Genomic DNA, 16,280 nt, shown 5'->3' on the forward strand with positions numbered 1-16,280 from the left:
GTTCTTGAAACATTTTCCATAAGAATTAACAAAAGGAGTTCAAGCACTAGAAGTTTTATTAAGAAGTTAGTTATCAGAGTATCTTTGCAAATACAGTAGTGAGAGCTTGCCCTTTAAAAAAATATATTTTTTTAAATTTTAATTAATTAATTAATTTATTTATTTTTAAAAAGGACTCTCTACCCATTTTGTAGAAGAGGAATTGAAGCCACTAATGGCCAAAGATTGACTGCTGCATCAGAAGCTCTAGACCTGTGTTGCAAAGAGCCAGCCCAGTGTGCAGGCAGCACAATCCTCTCATCTTCTCGTCACATAATACCATGGTTCTAAAATCTACAGTTTTGCAGGGACAAATATTGTGAAAATAAAGACAGAACAAGTTTTTTGTTCTTGCAAGGAGGGAAAAAAAAAAGAGGTATGACATAGAAAGCAAAAATATTTTGTAAAAATATTAACAGAATTATTACTTGACATTAACAATGACAGATATTAACAATGACAGAATGTTTACTTACCTGCTCTTATTTGGAATGAGGCCCTTTTCAAGTTCATTTCCAATTCTCACAGCTAGCCAGTTTCCCAGTTTGCCATCATACAGTGTATCAACTACTCTAAAGATCTCCCCTCTGGTGAAGGCTAAGCTCTGCGGTGACTCTTTATCACACTCAAAGTGGCTTCTGATGAAGAACGAGTCTCCTCTGCCACAAGCCATGATGTCTCTGTAGACTGAAACAGGAACTCTATTTAGTTTATAATTTTTACACTTGAAAGATTAACCAGTTGTTCCAGAGAAGAGTTTTGAACTTCTTCCACTCCAAACAAAAATATGCAAAAATCAGCCTCCACATCCATTGTTCTTCACCAAAAGAAGAATATTATCAAAAATATTCTATATTTGTACACATATAGTCCTTATAGCAGAAGGGAAGCATGATCTTGCGCCGTGACAGAGCAAAAGGCAGCTAGTATTACAGCAGGCTATGTCTCCAAACAGGAAAGCAAGAGGTACTGCTTGTTCCTTCGCTGCTTTTCAAATTGTCCATTTGCTGCTGCCTGACTGTGAATACCTTATGACTGCCACGGTACAGCTGAAAAGGAGTGTAAACAGCAGATCTCAGGCAAACTGCTATGTGCAGAAAAGCAGAAGGAATAAGCAGTATGTTTGCAGGATTAAGAAGAGATGTTACTTGCTAATAACAAAAAAGTTAGAGAAATAACTCTGATAAACATATCACACAGGCATTTCTACATGTATGATTCTTGTGGTATAGAAAACAGTTGTCTCCTACAATTCTGAAAACAAGGATAACTAAAATGCTACCAAGAATAAGCATGAGAGAATTTATTTGTGGTTTCAGTGACAAAACAGAGCTTAACACACTCCTGATGACTGCAGAAGCTTCACGGATATACACACTTTTTGTTCAAAGCACTTACCTTCATATTTGCTTTGAGCCAGAATTGTCACTGTTTCACCTTTGGGAATTTCTAAGAGGTACAAAACAGCATCTTCCCGAACAATGCCTCTGAAGTCTTGAGTGTTTACCTATGTATAAAAGAAGAAAATAACATTTGAAAAAAAAGAAAGAAAAAATTTAAAAGAAACACCCAAAGCTTTGTTTCACTTAAAAAATCTTAAGTATTATTTTCCCTTATTTTATACACTCTCACACACACACATATATATATATAAATATTTTCATAAAGTCAATATAGATATTTTATACAGCCATTCACAGTAATCTTTCTGAAATAACAACATCCTGGATGTGCACTGCTAGACTGTTTCTTCTACTTGAATAGTCTTCATAAGGCCTTTAAAATAAAGGCTATCAAAAGAGAAAACAAGCAGAAGAGAAAATTTGATTAGCCTCCTATTTGAATATTAAAAAAAAAAAAAAGGAAAAGAAAAGAAGACAAAATAGCATAGAAAAATAATTCAGAAACTGGGAAAATTAAGTTGCTGTTACCCAGGGAAATTAGAAAAAGATTAAAAAGAATACTGGCCTCATTTTTTTCCCTCCAAGATTGGGAAGGAAAATTTATTCTCTTCCATCTTGGGACTTTTTTCTTTTTTGATTAATATTTCTTCTACCTCCCCCTTCCACAGAAGCTTATGCAAATCAATACTTGATATTTGAGTTGTCCTTCAAAAGCTGATTTCAGTGAAATCTCTCTACCACACACACACATATCAAGAAATAACTTGCCTGAGAATATAACTTCTTTCATATTTCCACTAAGAAGCACACCAGAAGAATACAAAAGTGGTCTGAATTTCAGGGACACATACTCATACCTTAAGAATCTGATCTCCTTCCTGCAGTCCTTCCTGATCGGCTGAGGTCCCTTCTTGAATTCCAGCAATAAATATCCCAACATCATTTCCACCAGCCAGTCGTAGACCCACACTGTCCCCTTTCTTGAATCTCACCATTTTTGTATTAGGACTACAAGATTTGCAAGCCAGAAAAAGGAAGTAAGGCCAGATTTTAGGCATATGACAATACTAGGTTGTCAAGAGCAAAAAATTGCAACAGTTTCAACAAAATCATCGTAGTAATATTCTTTCTCTCATTAGAGAGAATATCCCTTTCTCTCATTAGATAGGCTACATTTACTCAGGTCATTCTTCAGAGAACAGAAAGCAGATAATTTGCATTTTTCAGAGTGGAAACTTAACTAGGAAGAGAGACCAGGTGACACACACAGACTTGACAGAACAGGAAAATGACTCCTAATTCCTGAAGTCCTGAAATCATTCCCAACCTATTGGATCTCCTTTCAATTGAGTAGCTTGGTTTTGTTTGTTTGGTTTTATTTTGGTTTTGTTTGTGAAAACAGCCTGAGTTATGAGCAATCACAGTTTTTTTCCTCTAAGCATCTGAGAAATGTCATACAAATTTACACCTATTTTCTTTGCAGTTTAATATTTATTAGATTACATGGAACTCTTCAAGTTTTCTTGTACACAGAAATACTCCCAAGTATATTCTATTGCTGTGTTAACAATCATACCTTTCATATTCCAGAGAGGAAGACGTTACTGAACAAGGTTCAGTGTTTTTCCTGTCAGAAAAGCTGTATGCCTAAGTGACCTTCCAACACAGAGGATAGTACTTATCTGTCAGCCTTTCTCAGTAATACCCTAAGCCTGTATTATAAATTCCCCTTCACCAAAATAATCACTTGATTAATTTGTACATCAATGACAACACATGCAAGGTCCAACCTCAGGAAAGATCTGAGAAGAGAATCTATTTGAGAAAAAATCCTGCACTATTTGAGAATCTATTTGAGAAAAAATCAAGCTGCACAATCTTTAGGCTTTCCCTTACAATCCTAGTATTCCTCTACCTTTAATTTCTGTATTTGGAGACTCTCAAAGAAAACATGTAGGTTGATTTCATATCTATACAGTGCGTAACTTTTACTATCTTAACTCTTACAGAATCAACAGTACCAGGTTGAATTTACCCACTTTTAAAAACCATCACATATGCACACTCTTTGTGAGCAATATTTTGTTCATTTAGAGCAGAGATTAGAACTGCAGTATGCACAGCTCAGGCTTGTGCAGAAATGCGAATTTCAGTACACAAGTTTCCAGCTTTTACAGAAACACCTACATGTTTGGCCTTCTCTTGCAACAGACTTGTTTCCAAATTAAATAGAGGACATTCCCTTTGTATATTAGTATTAAGAGAAAGAGGAAGGTTGTCTGTTGTGTATGTATAAAATAATGAAGAGGTGTAATTTTATTTTTATGCATGCCATAGCATTGTGCAGGTTAGAATGGACCTTTACTGAAAGCAGATGTGCAGGGCCTTGGTCATATAAGCTTTTGAGTATCTCTGGTGGTAGAGATACCACAACATACATGGAATAGCTGTTCAGTGGTTAACCACCTCATAAAAAATATATCACACCAGAATTTCCAGTGTTCCAGCTTGGGTCTGTTGCTCTTCATTCTGTGTCCCTCTGAGAAGAGTCTGGCTCTGTTTTCTCTACCCCTATTCATTATGTATTTGCAGACAGTCAACTTTGACTTCTGTTATCTCTCCTCCAGGCTTAACAACCCCTTCAGTTAGAAGGTACATCATCTCTTCTCAGCATTAAACTATGAAGGGAGTATCGCTCCAAATGAGCAAAAAAGTCCAAACATACACAACTAAGAAACAGGTGGAGGTCATGAAGAACACTGAGTGCAAAAGAACACAGCAAGTGCCTCCTTACCCATATATTGCTTCATCTTCAGGGCTGGGTTTAAGAATTGTTCTTGCAACTGGTTTGGGTTGAGACACTGTATATAAAAAAAGCCAATGTAAGTTATTAAGCTATTAAAAACAAGTTATAGCAGGAATTTTTAGTGATCAGATAGCAATCAATCTCTCCCATGCCAAAGATTAATACAGATTTTAATGTAAAGCTTTTTTTTTCCCCTAGAATTGATTTACTTTCCACCCATCCATTTCTTCCCCCTCCCCTCCTCCTTTTTTTTCCCTCTAATTCTTGAAAATACAAATAGGTCAAAAGAGGAATATAGAACTCTTTCAGGCAATACAGATCAGACTTCAGAAATAGCTTCACTTGACCGTTTAGGGTACCAGACTACAGCAGAAGAAGCACTAGATGAGTATTTGCTTTTAGGGCCTTTAATTCTAATATACAACTTCCTTCAGGTAATCTCTTGTGTTCCTTCTTTCTCTGCACCGCAAAGCAGAGACAGACCTCTTCTGTGTGCAAGGATGGGATTAACAGGAAAACTATGCTAGACATGTGGATGTGATTTAGAGAGAATTTTTTTTGCCAGGAGATGAAGACAAAGGGGGAGAAGGAGGAGAAGATTAAGAAAGTGAAGGCGAAGGAGGAAGACAAAGATGAAGAAGAAGATGAAGACGAAGGATGTGAAGATGAAGGAGAAGAAGAAGAAAAAAAAGATAAGGAAGAAAAAAAGGAAAAAGAAAGAATAATTCAACTCTGACCTGCCGCATCATCTTGATACTTTGGTTCTTTGTTTGTGTCTACAACTGTGACAGCAGCAGTAGCAACGTCACCAGTCGATTTAAATGGTGTAGGCATTGCACCCATCCTGGACATCCTACTGGATGAATCATCTTTTGCACTAAATGAGAAAATAAATGCAGTGAAACCAGTTATCAGTACACGTATTTTAAGTATTTCCTTGATAAGCAAAGTACTGGAAAAGAACACTTCTTACTTTGGTTTCTCTTTTAGTTTTTCATTGGATGAATGTGAATCAACATCAGAATGATGTAATCTGTCATCTTGAGGGGAGAATGATCTGTTTGACTCTATTTCTGAAATATCTATAAAAACAGTAACAAAACAATAAATGCTTATATTATCTGCACATATAATCACCGCATTTATTTACAAAAGCTTTCAAATATAAAGTTGACACTTCAAGACCACTTCCTTTCCAAGTTGGATTTGTCTAGGGTTCAAAAAATGTTGCATGCTTTTTAGTTTCTTTCCCCTGGAAAATATCTCAGGAAGACTTCACACAACTTTTGGTAAACATGCACACACCACACAACAGCTATGACCACACAATAGCCTGATGAGCTAGTGTTAACAGACTTTTATTTGAGCTCTGCTGGAAATACAAGAAGACTACAGAAAACAGAAGACTACAATAACCATCCTTGTTACTGCTTTTCAGTCATGAAACAAAATGGCCCCCAGATTCAAACTGTATCTCAGTCATCACAGTAAAACCTATGAGGAGTTGTTTTGAGTACGCTGACATCACAGAAACAAGTATCTTGCATTATTTAGTATAATATCCTGCTCCCCCAAACATCCTGAGGCCTTCCCAAAGCAAGATAATGTTGTGAGATACAGCTCGTGCATTGTCAGTGATCACTAGTATGGAACAGATCCTGGAAATGGAAACCAGTTCTCCAAGGGATTTACATGTAATTTTCTTTTGCCCTGACCATTTTTCCCTCCCATTGAACGCTGTAATGAATGTTAATGCCATTGGAAAGAGAGATCAGACCATTCCGTTTGGTTTTAAAACTAAAGCCTTTTATTAAAGCAGCTGATTTGGATGTTATGAAGACAAAGATCGATTTTTCCTGACCACCACTGCTTCTTCTATCTCTGCCCCCAAGCAAAATGTATGATTACTACAAAATTCTTCTTTCACCTGAAAGGCAGTTGGCTTGATGCTTGTTTGGATAATATTTAATCATGTATGCATTCAGTGTTTGTTTTTTTTTTAAATTATTTATTTTATTTATTTTATTTTTTTTAAGAATCTAGTGTCACTATATCACAGAAAAAACACTAGGCTTCAATTTATCGCTGTAAAGAGACATGAACTTTTTATCCCCATTAAACCTCACCATCCATTTCTGAGTCGCTGTCGTTCAGTGAAGGAATGTTGAGCAGTGTTTGCTTTCTGTCCCTGAGGACAACCAGCTGTAGCTTTCCCCGTGACTTCTCAATCAATTTTCGGGCATCAGATAAAGACATATTCTCTGTCACTGTACCATTGATCTGGACATAAAAAGGCAACAATAACACTACAGGTAAACAAAAAAGTCCATATTGCATTGAAGTTTGATAGTGAACTTGACTATAAAATGACATAATCCAGTGAAGCCATTTTAACAAATAGTTTCTACATTGCTAGCTGTTTAGCCAGGACATACCTTAAGAATGATATCCCCTTCGTGAAGGTTGCCATCTTTTGTGGCTAGGCCAGTACTGGTCATTTCTTTTATGAAGATCTGACTTCCAAGCCGAAGACCATATTCTAGAATCAGGGAAATAACCCGCTGTAGCTTAGATGATGAGCAAGAATGCATTTTTCAAAACAACACTATGTGCATGAAGAGAAATACCAAGAGAAATGAAAATGGGGACCCAGTAAACCTACTTAACCTCAGGCTTTTTCCTATTTCAGCACTGTCACCATAGTACAAAAAATCAGCAGCCTGAAAACAATCACAGGTGATTAGCCTACATGGTCAACAGCAAAACAATGCCTTTGTTGCGGAGGTGCTCATAAATACACTGGACTAGATTCTCTCCGTATCATGTTTTGTATGGTGTAGAAAGGCATGATAAAGAGTCAGAAAGTGCTAAAAGAAGACCTGTTTCTTTTACCAGTTGCTTCATGCAGACCCTCTCCTATCAGTAACAACCCAAAAACATGTCTCAGTTGTTTCAGGCAAAACGGAAAAAGAAAAGATAACATTGGTTTTAAAATGAGCACACCCTAGAGCAATAAAGGACAGAAACACAGTCACTTACTTGAAAAAAAAAAAAAAAGTCACCATGTTTGAGAGAATCTGCAGAGTATCCACATGAATGGCCGAAATTATTACAGAAATACTGGATACATGTTGAACTTTTTAACAAAGACATCTGAAATTTCTCCTTATTCGTATACTTATGTGCATTATCTTTGCAATTTTAAAGATTATGTGCAGGGGAAGAATAAGGAGGGACAAGCATCCTTGCCATAGTTGATAAAAAAAAAAAAGAGAGAATAGCTCCTGTGTTCAAAGATTACACCAGCAGAATATTCTTCTAAGTCACAACAGGCACATTTAAAGGTATATAAAAAAGAGAAAAACAGCAGCACCACCACCCAGAAAAAAAAAAAAAAAAAAAAAAAAAAAAAAAAAAAAAAAACAGAAAAGGTTGAACAACCTATCTCAAATATGCTTTGCAGCACAACAATCTCTTTCACAGCACATTATAAGATCACACTTTTGGCAGCCATCTACACACTCCAACACTTAACAAGGAAAGGCTGTTTCAGTTGTTGCTATTTCAGTAACCATTAATTACATTCTGAAGTATTCAGAAACAAACAATCCTTGGAACCACTTCCTCCCTTCCGTATAATTAAATTAAATGGTCTATTAAAAGCAGAGTCTACTCTTCACCCTTTACAACTACCCCTTTTGTAGACGTGCCAAGTGTAATCTGAATCATGATCAGATCCATGTTTCTCACCATATTCAGAATAGGGAGGAGAAAATGAAAAAAACAAAGGACACAGAGGCTCGAAAATACTGAAATTATGTGTGTGAAGAGTATCTTGTTCAAAGGTGAAGTCCACAGTGCTGGGGGAAAAAAAAGCACCCAAAACCAGTCATGGAAAATGAAAGAACAATTTAAGCAATCAGTGAAAAAGGCCAACATTTACATTCAGTGCCCTCCCTGCCCCCAGCAAAATAACACGCTGCATTAAAAGCTAATTCCTCTATTCCCCTCCTGTACCTACCTTCATTGTGTTTGCCTTTTGTTAAGAGAACACTGATGGGTCCATTTTGATCCTGCAGTCCTAGGTACTCATGTTGATGGTGCATTTCAGGCGAAGGACTACGGGAACGAAGCCTGTCTCTACTTCGGCTCCTCACCTCCCTCGCATATCTAGGATCGGGTTGCAATCCATGGCTGTAACTGGGTGGGCTGTAGTCTCCTCTGTAGTCCCGTTCATAGCCACCATCTCTGTCAATGCTCCTTCCCCTGCTCCGATCTCTTCCATAGTCTCGATCCAAGCTCCTGTCAACACTCCTACCACGACTGCGATCACGGCTGTATTCCCTGCTATGGTCTCTGCTTTTGTTGCGCCCTCTGTCTTCATCATCTCTATAGCTCTGATCCAGGCTGTTTCCCCAGCTTTGGCTGCGCCCTCCATTGCCACTACGCCAGCTTCTTTCACTGTAGCCACTTCGAGCACTTTTGCCATCAAAATCTGCATGGTCATCCATTACATCTAAAGCTCTGTCCTCATAGTCAAGGGAGGGGCTTCTCCTCAAAGCAGCTGCCTGCACTTTCCGTGGTCTTTTCACTACCTGTTCAAGGCAGGATGAAACAAACAAAAAAGAAACCTCCAATGGTCAGAATGTGACATTTGACAAATGAAAAGTTCTTCACATTTCAGGTTGAGATGGGGAAAAATAGAGAACCTGAAAACCCTGAATCACTGCAGGACTGTACGTATCACACTGGAAACCAGTCTATTTACAGAATAACCAGTAAATGAGATTATTTAGATGTACAGAAGAAATACTAACTAGGAGAATAATAATAGTAGGAGAATTAAAAATAAATTAAAAAATCAGATCAGCAACCACGTGATTTTACCTCTGCAACAGATACACTACAGATGTTTTTTCTTTCTCTAGATGACTTCTAAAAATGTGACAGCCCCCTCCAACAGAGATGTTGATGCATCTCTGAAGGAAAGCAAGTCTGGACAGCAAATTCTTGGACAAGGTCTGTGTATGCTGGACATAATTTTACTCAAATTATTTCATTTTTTTCAACTGCCACTCATCATTTAGTAAAAATAAAAATTGAAGACAAATTTTATTCTCAGTTTTTCAACAAGATAACTTTGTGATGCTGTAATTTTATTTCCATTTGTTTCACCTGTATGAAGTATGTCTTTGCTTTAGTTATTTACTCTGTATGTTCAATTGGGCAAATGCTTTGCTGTATGCATTTATTGTCCATTTCATAGAAGAAAATCAAACCCTTGGTTGTTTACACAGGTACATACCACTTTACAGTGAATACATTTGTATTTTACTTACAATGGTGGCCACTTTTCCACTTTTCCTAAGCTGTTGGACTGCAAAAGAATGTGGAACATTTTCCATCGGGGTCCCATTAACTATGACCACCCGGTCATTTTCTCTGAAAGAGCAGAGAGAAGAAAAAAGAAAAAAAGAAAAGTATTTAAGAGAGGTCTTCATGAAAACAGCAAAATGCAATTTTATTTTTTTTTCTCAGGGATGGCGGTGAACACAGACCAAAGGATTTTGTTCTCTTTAATAGAGAGCTTTTCTTTAAAGCTGCATTTGTTACACAGCACTGAAATACCTGAGATTACTACAAGAAGCTTTTAGTATATTTGAAAACCAGCTTGGGTAGAATTGCATAACTTTGTACACTTATTATGCCCAGCTTCGTTATACTGCCGTAACTTTGAGGAATATTTTGTTTTTAAAGGACATTCATTACAACCATTAAAAATTTTACTCTTTTTTAGTTCTTCCAGAATGCCTAGTCCTTCTCACCTAGGTAGTATTTTTCACAGCAGGATAAGGATTTCAAGAGAGCTTCAAATTGCTGCACACTATAGCATTCAGACAAATCTCTACAAAGTACCACTGTAACACACAGCACACTCTTCTGAAATATTGGTATTTAGGCCCCATTGACACTGGAAGAACGTGATTGGTCAAAACAAAACCAAACTCCCCCAAAGCAAAATGAAATAAACAGAAAAACAAAAACCTAAAAAACAAACAAACACCCAAACAAACAACAAAAAAACACCAAACCACACAGACCAAAAGAGATTACAGGTTCATCTATTCCAACTGCCTGCATGTCTAATAGACCATTAAGAAAGACTTAGGCACCTCTAGGAGACAAACCCATAATACATGATTAATTACAAAAAAAATGTTTCTTCCCAGAAAGATTTCTACCCCCAAAAGTACAGGAAACTTAAAAATAAAAAATAAAAAATAAATCCACCACTCCTTATATTAGTCTGTTTTGATGACAAGTCAGTTACTAACCTTGCAGTTAAAGCATTAGTCTGAACAAACACTGGCTACTGTACCTTTTTCTGCTAGATAAGAGAAATCTTTAGTACCCATTATTTTCTCTTAACTGTAATCAAGTCACATCACAATCTTCTTTTTAAATAAGAAGATTACTTACTTTAAGCCTCTCTCTGTAAGGCATTTTCTCTAACTCCTGATTTTTGTGCCTCTTTTCATAACCTTCCAATTCCTCTTACTGGAAAAGTATTCCAGAACAGCACACTATATTCCAGTATCAGTTTAATCTATACTTTATGCAAGTTAAAATAGCTCTCTTCACAGTCTTTGTACCCCAAAATAGCACTAAATAATGTTACAACACTACATGGAGAACCCACATGTGTGTTCACTCTACTCTAGCAAGGCTTGCAGGACTGTAATGCCCTATACCTTGAAGGTTGGTCCTACATTCACAGAACCACAGAATTTTCTAGGTTGGAAGAGACCTCAAGATCATCGAGTCCAACCTCTGACCTAACGCTAACAGTCCCCAATAAACCATATCCCTAAGCTCTACATCTAAACGTCTTTTGAAGACTTCCAGGGATGGTGACTCCACCACTTCCCTGGGCAGCCTGTTCCAGTGCCTCACAACCCTTTCAGTGAAGAAGTTCTTCCTAACATCCAACCTAAAACTCCCCTGGCTCAACTTAAGCCCATTCCCCCTCGTCCTGTCACCAGGCACGTGGGAGAACAGACCAACCCCCACCTCACTACAGCCTCCTTTAAGGTACCTGTAGAGAGCGATAAGGTCGCCCCTGAGCCTCCTCTTCTCCAGGCTGAACAAGCCCAGCTCCCTCAGCCGCTCCTCGTAGGACTTGTTCTCCAGGCCCCTCACCAGCTTCGTTGCCCTTCTCTGCACCCGCTCAAGCACCTCCATGTCCTTCTTGTAGCGAGGGGCCCAAAACTGAACACAGTACTCGAGGTGCGGCCTCACCAGAGCTGAGTACAGGGGGACGATCACCTCCCTAGCCCTGCTGGTCACGCTGTTCCTGATACAAGCCAGGATGCCGTTGGCCTTCTTGGCCACCTGAGCACACTGCTGGCTCATATTCAGCCGACTATCCACCATCACTCCCAGGTCCTTCTCTGCCTGGCAGCTCTCCAACCATTCCTCTCCCAGCCTGTAGCTCTGCTTGGGGTTATTGCGCCCCAGGTGCAGGACCCGGCACTTGGCCTTGACATTCCTTAGTTTGCTAGAGGAACAGCTTTACCTTTAGTTTTCTTTAGGATGTGTTCTGTCTGCTTGTCCACAAATTGCTTAGTATTGCCTTGTCATCACCAATTTACTTACGATCATACATAATTTGTGGACATGATTTTATTCCCCAATCATACATGGTTATGGATCAGTATTTATTATCATGGTATTGTATAGGAGTCACTTTTTGCAGGCTTATGTTGAGAATGGTTTGTTACATGCTCTGCAATACATCTGTTATCTAGTCCATCATTAACTACTCAGTCAGTCTTTTCATTACTACACCAAATTTACCACAAATAATTGTGGCAAAATGGCCACAACCCACCCACTCTTGAGTTACTATTACTGTGGAAATTCATCATTCTTCCAAACAGTCTAGTCCTTATCAAAGTATTCCAGGATGAAAAATTGATCAGCAGTGGACTAGAAATTGTTCATCTCAGCCTACAGATTTCAAAATACTTGTCTGTGATAGATGTTGCCTCACCACTGAATGCACTATCAGAAGGACTACCTATAACCTGCATTTTTATATTTGTTTATTCCAATTATAAAATAAACATTTAGCAAAGGCCTCTGTTTCTCTTCCCTGCCCCATTATCATGCCCAACACGATAAAGGTTGAGACCTGCTGTTGGGCTCTCTATCCAACTTAACACCATTTTCTTGAAAACTAATGACTGGCCAATTAATATGTTTCCTGAAGGAAGAACAGGAAGAGTACTTTGAGATGCTAAGTATTTCTACTATTCATTTAGAAGATATACAATCTTAAGAGAGACATAGCTGACTACAAAAGCTTTTCAACACCGCTGAAATTTATTTACTTAAAAATAGCAAAGAAACACCCCCATGGATTTTTTTTTCCTTTTTTTTTTTTTTTTTTCCTCCCATTTAAAACAGACATCTAAGTCTTCAAGAAATTATCACATCTCAATTGGGTTAAATCATCAGACAGTCAACCATGCCCAATGAAGTTTTTACGTATTCTACAGCCATGACCCTCAAAATACGTCAGACAGAGAAAAAAAGAAATTGCTTACTGAAGTAATCCATCTGCTGGGCCACCTGGGAGAACATCTGAAATGACTATCGAGGTTTCACCATTTTCAAAATGTGGGTTATCTCTGCCACCAGAAACTGCAATCCCAAATCCTCGTTTTGAATCCTTTGAAAACAAACAACAAAATTCAATTCCACCAGAAGGCATTTTGATAGAGAGAAAGAAGAGTACCACAAATCTTCTGTGATGGCACTCTACCTAGATAGTATTCAAAATACAATAGTTACATGCAGAGTTGCAGAAATATGCAATACCTCTAGATTTAAAAAATAATGGATATATGTAGCAAGAAGACATGTTCTTGTGTTCCAAAACCTCAATCTGCAGCCTTGTGATAGTTAGTAATTAAGCAAAGTTCTCACTAATGTGGTCTACATTTTGCTACATCATCCCACTGGTTATTCATGCCAAATTTATTGTTAGATATATGACTCTATTGTGTTCGTGATGCTTGGGGAAACCAGAGAAGCATTTTCAGCCTTCATTACAACTGCTATCTAGTCTTCAATAACTACTTACTCCTCCATCAGTATAACCAAGATCATGGCTGACTACAAGAAGCAAGCAGTGAACTTGTGAATGGTCTGTAATTATCCTCTATCACAATCAAGCAGTTTAAATATGTAATTTATGTACAACCTACCTTCATAGAAATGTCAGATCTATAAACTCTTATGTTTTGCATTCATAAAATTAAGGAAGTACGTGTGAAGGAAGCATGCCTGTAACACTAGACCTTAAGTGTTAGCACAACACAACTGCAGAAAAGGTGTCCACAAAACTATGTTTTTTTTTAAACACACAGATTAACGTTATTAGCTATTCAGTACAGACCTTCTCTCACTAAAAACAAAACAAAACAAAAAAACAAAATTATGCCACATTTAATACTTACAAATGTTTTTAACTTACAGATGAATTAATACTCCAGGTTAAAATAACACTTTTCCCACAACTCAGCATGTTTATGTCATCACATGCTAGCTGGTGCTCCACTAATTTCAATATTAAGTGGGTATTTATTTGAGAAGGTTAAAAAGCAATGCTTTGCACTTGCTGCACATTAGTTGTACAGGAAGCAGACTGACACTTCAAGCCAAAACAACAGAGAATTAAAAATAATGGTAGAACTCTTCGGTAGTTCATTTGTACTTGACAGCACAAGTCCAATCAACTCATACTGCATTAAGTGACAAAAGGTTATCTCTGAAGCAAAGAAGTAGTTTACAGGTTACTCAAGATCTGAAAAGTTTGAAATTACAACAACTAAGGTCTCCTTTTGCAGTGTTTCTCCTGTCTACCTCTGCAACACGAAAAACAATTTTTCCTCAAAAACTCAGCACATAAAACAGGTTCTGTAGGCAAGAGGACTGTTTCACCTCAGGCCGTGGTCATCAAGTTGATTTCATTGCAGAATGCATAAAAAACATTAACAGGACAACCTATTCATTGAACCCAGATCATCAAAAGAGATCATCACCGCCACTGCTGCTGAAGGACACATCCTGTACTGTGTCATGGTAGCCTAGCCATGACAGATCTCAGAAGCAAGAGATGAACTTTCTTTAACTCAAAGGGACTTAGTATACATTGAGTATAAATTCATCTTTTCTTAAAAGTAATTGTTAAGGTGGCATCTGTAGCCCACATATTTTAGAAATTTAGATAACAGTAATTTTCCACTAGATTCTACACTGCTAGATATGAAAGATATGAACAAATCAGAGAAAATGTGTTCAGTGATAATTATAAAGCTTGGACATTAACCACAACTGCTTGATAAAGCCATCTGCTTTGTTTTTAAGGTTATTCAATGATGAATTTAGCTATGTGGCTGGCACATGGTATATTAGACTGCTATAACCAACACCAAATAAAAGCAAGTATAGCACTTAAGTGGTTAATTTAATTTACTCTTAACATTAAAGAATCAGATTATAGTATGAGTAACTAGCAATTAAGCTTTAAAATAGAAAAGATATCTGATTTGCACAAGACATTAATCATATTCTTGACTCATATAAGATAATGACATTTATTGTAAAAGATTTTTAGACTACTGCAATGCTGAATATTTGAAAACCGAAAACATAACAGGCACTCACCTTTTGTAAGGTCACAGTGTACTGTTCCCATATCAGCTCTTCCATGCCTGGGGCCTGTTGCACACAGAAACCGATTAGCAAAACACAAAGCACACAACAATCTAAACTGTGAAATACCCCATTAAAACACTATTATTATAAAACATTAAAATTATATTATAAATATAATATTCTAAGCATTTGGTAAAGTTAGTATGAAGTGCATGTATTTAATTCGTATTTATTTAAAAATGGAAAAAAAAATATTAATAGACTCAGGTTGGTAGACTGTCTTCATATTTCACTGGTTTAACAGCTCATCCTCATTTTCTGGAAAAGTTTCATTCAGCATAAGCAATTCATTCAGATCACACTAGCATTATACAGTCCTGATTCAAATAACATGAACTCCCCGATAAAGATATCTCCATACCAGTATACCATTCAGCAGTTGAAACTGGGATCTTCAAAACCAATAAGCCTTCATATCTTTTCATCTTAGTACATGTGGATTTAACAAATGCTAAATCCACCCCAAATTACACAATTAAATATTTTAATTCCCCTTCTGAAATTCATTTTTACAAAAAACAGTTATCACTATATAGCACTGGTATATCCATTTCTATGACACTTCTCAAAAATCCTTTTTTTTCCCCCTCCCACATTTCCAGTTAAAACTGATCCTGAACCGACCAGTTTATCTTACATGATATAACCTGAAATCTTTCCAACATCACAGCTTAAAAACACAATACAGAATAATCACCCAGCTATGATGCATCACATAGTAAGTACATAGCCAGCTTCTGGCCTTTAAACCAAGAGAAAAAAGGAACCACTGTATTTGATACTGAAAACTTTCACAAAGCAAAGCATACTTTTGCAGAAGAAAAATCCAAGTACTGCATGAGTATATGCGTATTCAAGCCATCGATTTATTTGTTTTTACTGTTGAAAGAGGACATCTTTCTTGATAAGGTAAGAGTTTTGTCAGGAAGCAGAAGTTCAGACAGAAGCTTGATTTTGACTTAATGGTCTTTATAAAGGCTTTAAAGGGATTACTGGCAACTAAACTCCAAAGGAAAAAAACAAACAAACAAACAAAAACAGATAAGAGATGTGACACAAGAAGAGCATGCCTCTGTTTGAAAGAATCCCTTATATTTCAAGAGTAAATGTTTTCTGGCAGTCAGCAACTATTCAGCAAGCCATGGAAACCATTTATCAAATGCAAGGAGCACCACAAAGTGTTCTCCCAATGGATTTTGAGCACTCCAAAGCAGAATGAAGTTTATGTTTTCCATTGCATGGTCACC

At 37.2% G+C, this 16,280-nt stretch overlaps 1 protein-coding gene across 7 annotated transcripts in view; it reads right to left on the reverse strand.

Moving 5' to 3' along the window:
• The window catches only part of TJP2 (tight junction protein 2), a 65,722-nt gene that overhangs the window by 10,075 nt on the left and 39,367 nt on the right, over nt 1-16,280 (reverse strand). For all 7 annotated transcript variants that reach the window (XM_084504913.1, XM_084504916.1, XM_084504914.1 and 4 more), the window contains 12 exons: nt 14,983-15,036; nt 12,858-12,982; nt 9,588-9,690; nt 8,270-8,843; nt 6,684-6,787; nt 6,375-6,528; nt 5,222-5,330; nt 4,986-5,125; nt 4,237-4,303; nt 2,300-2,450; nt 1,438-1,546; nt 516-726 (listed from right to left, as the gene is read on the reverse strand). In XM_084504913.1, coding sequence (XP_084361039.1) covers nt 516-726; nt 1,438-1,546; nt 2,300-2,450; nt 4,237-4,303; nt 4,986-5,125; nt 5,222-5,330; nt 6,375-6,528; nt 6,684-6,787; nt 8,270-8,843; nt 9,588-9,690; nt 12,858-12,982; nt 14,983-15,027 — 1,892 coding nt within the window. In that variant the 5' untranslated portion in view covers nt 15,028-15,036. The remainder of the gene's footprint in view (nt 1-515; nt 727-1,437; nt 1,547-2,299; nt 2,451-4,236; nt 4,304-4,985; nt 5,126-5,221; nt 5,331-6,374; nt 6,529-6,683; nt 6,788-8,269; nt 8,844-9,587; nt 9,691-12,857; nt 12,983-14,982; nt 15,037-16,280) is intronic.

Source organism: Aythya ferina (assembly GCF_964211825.1).
Source record: "Aythya ferina genome assembly, chromosome: Z".
NCBI lineage: Eukaryota > Metazoa > Chordata > Aves > Anseriformes > Anatidae > Aythya > Aythya ferina.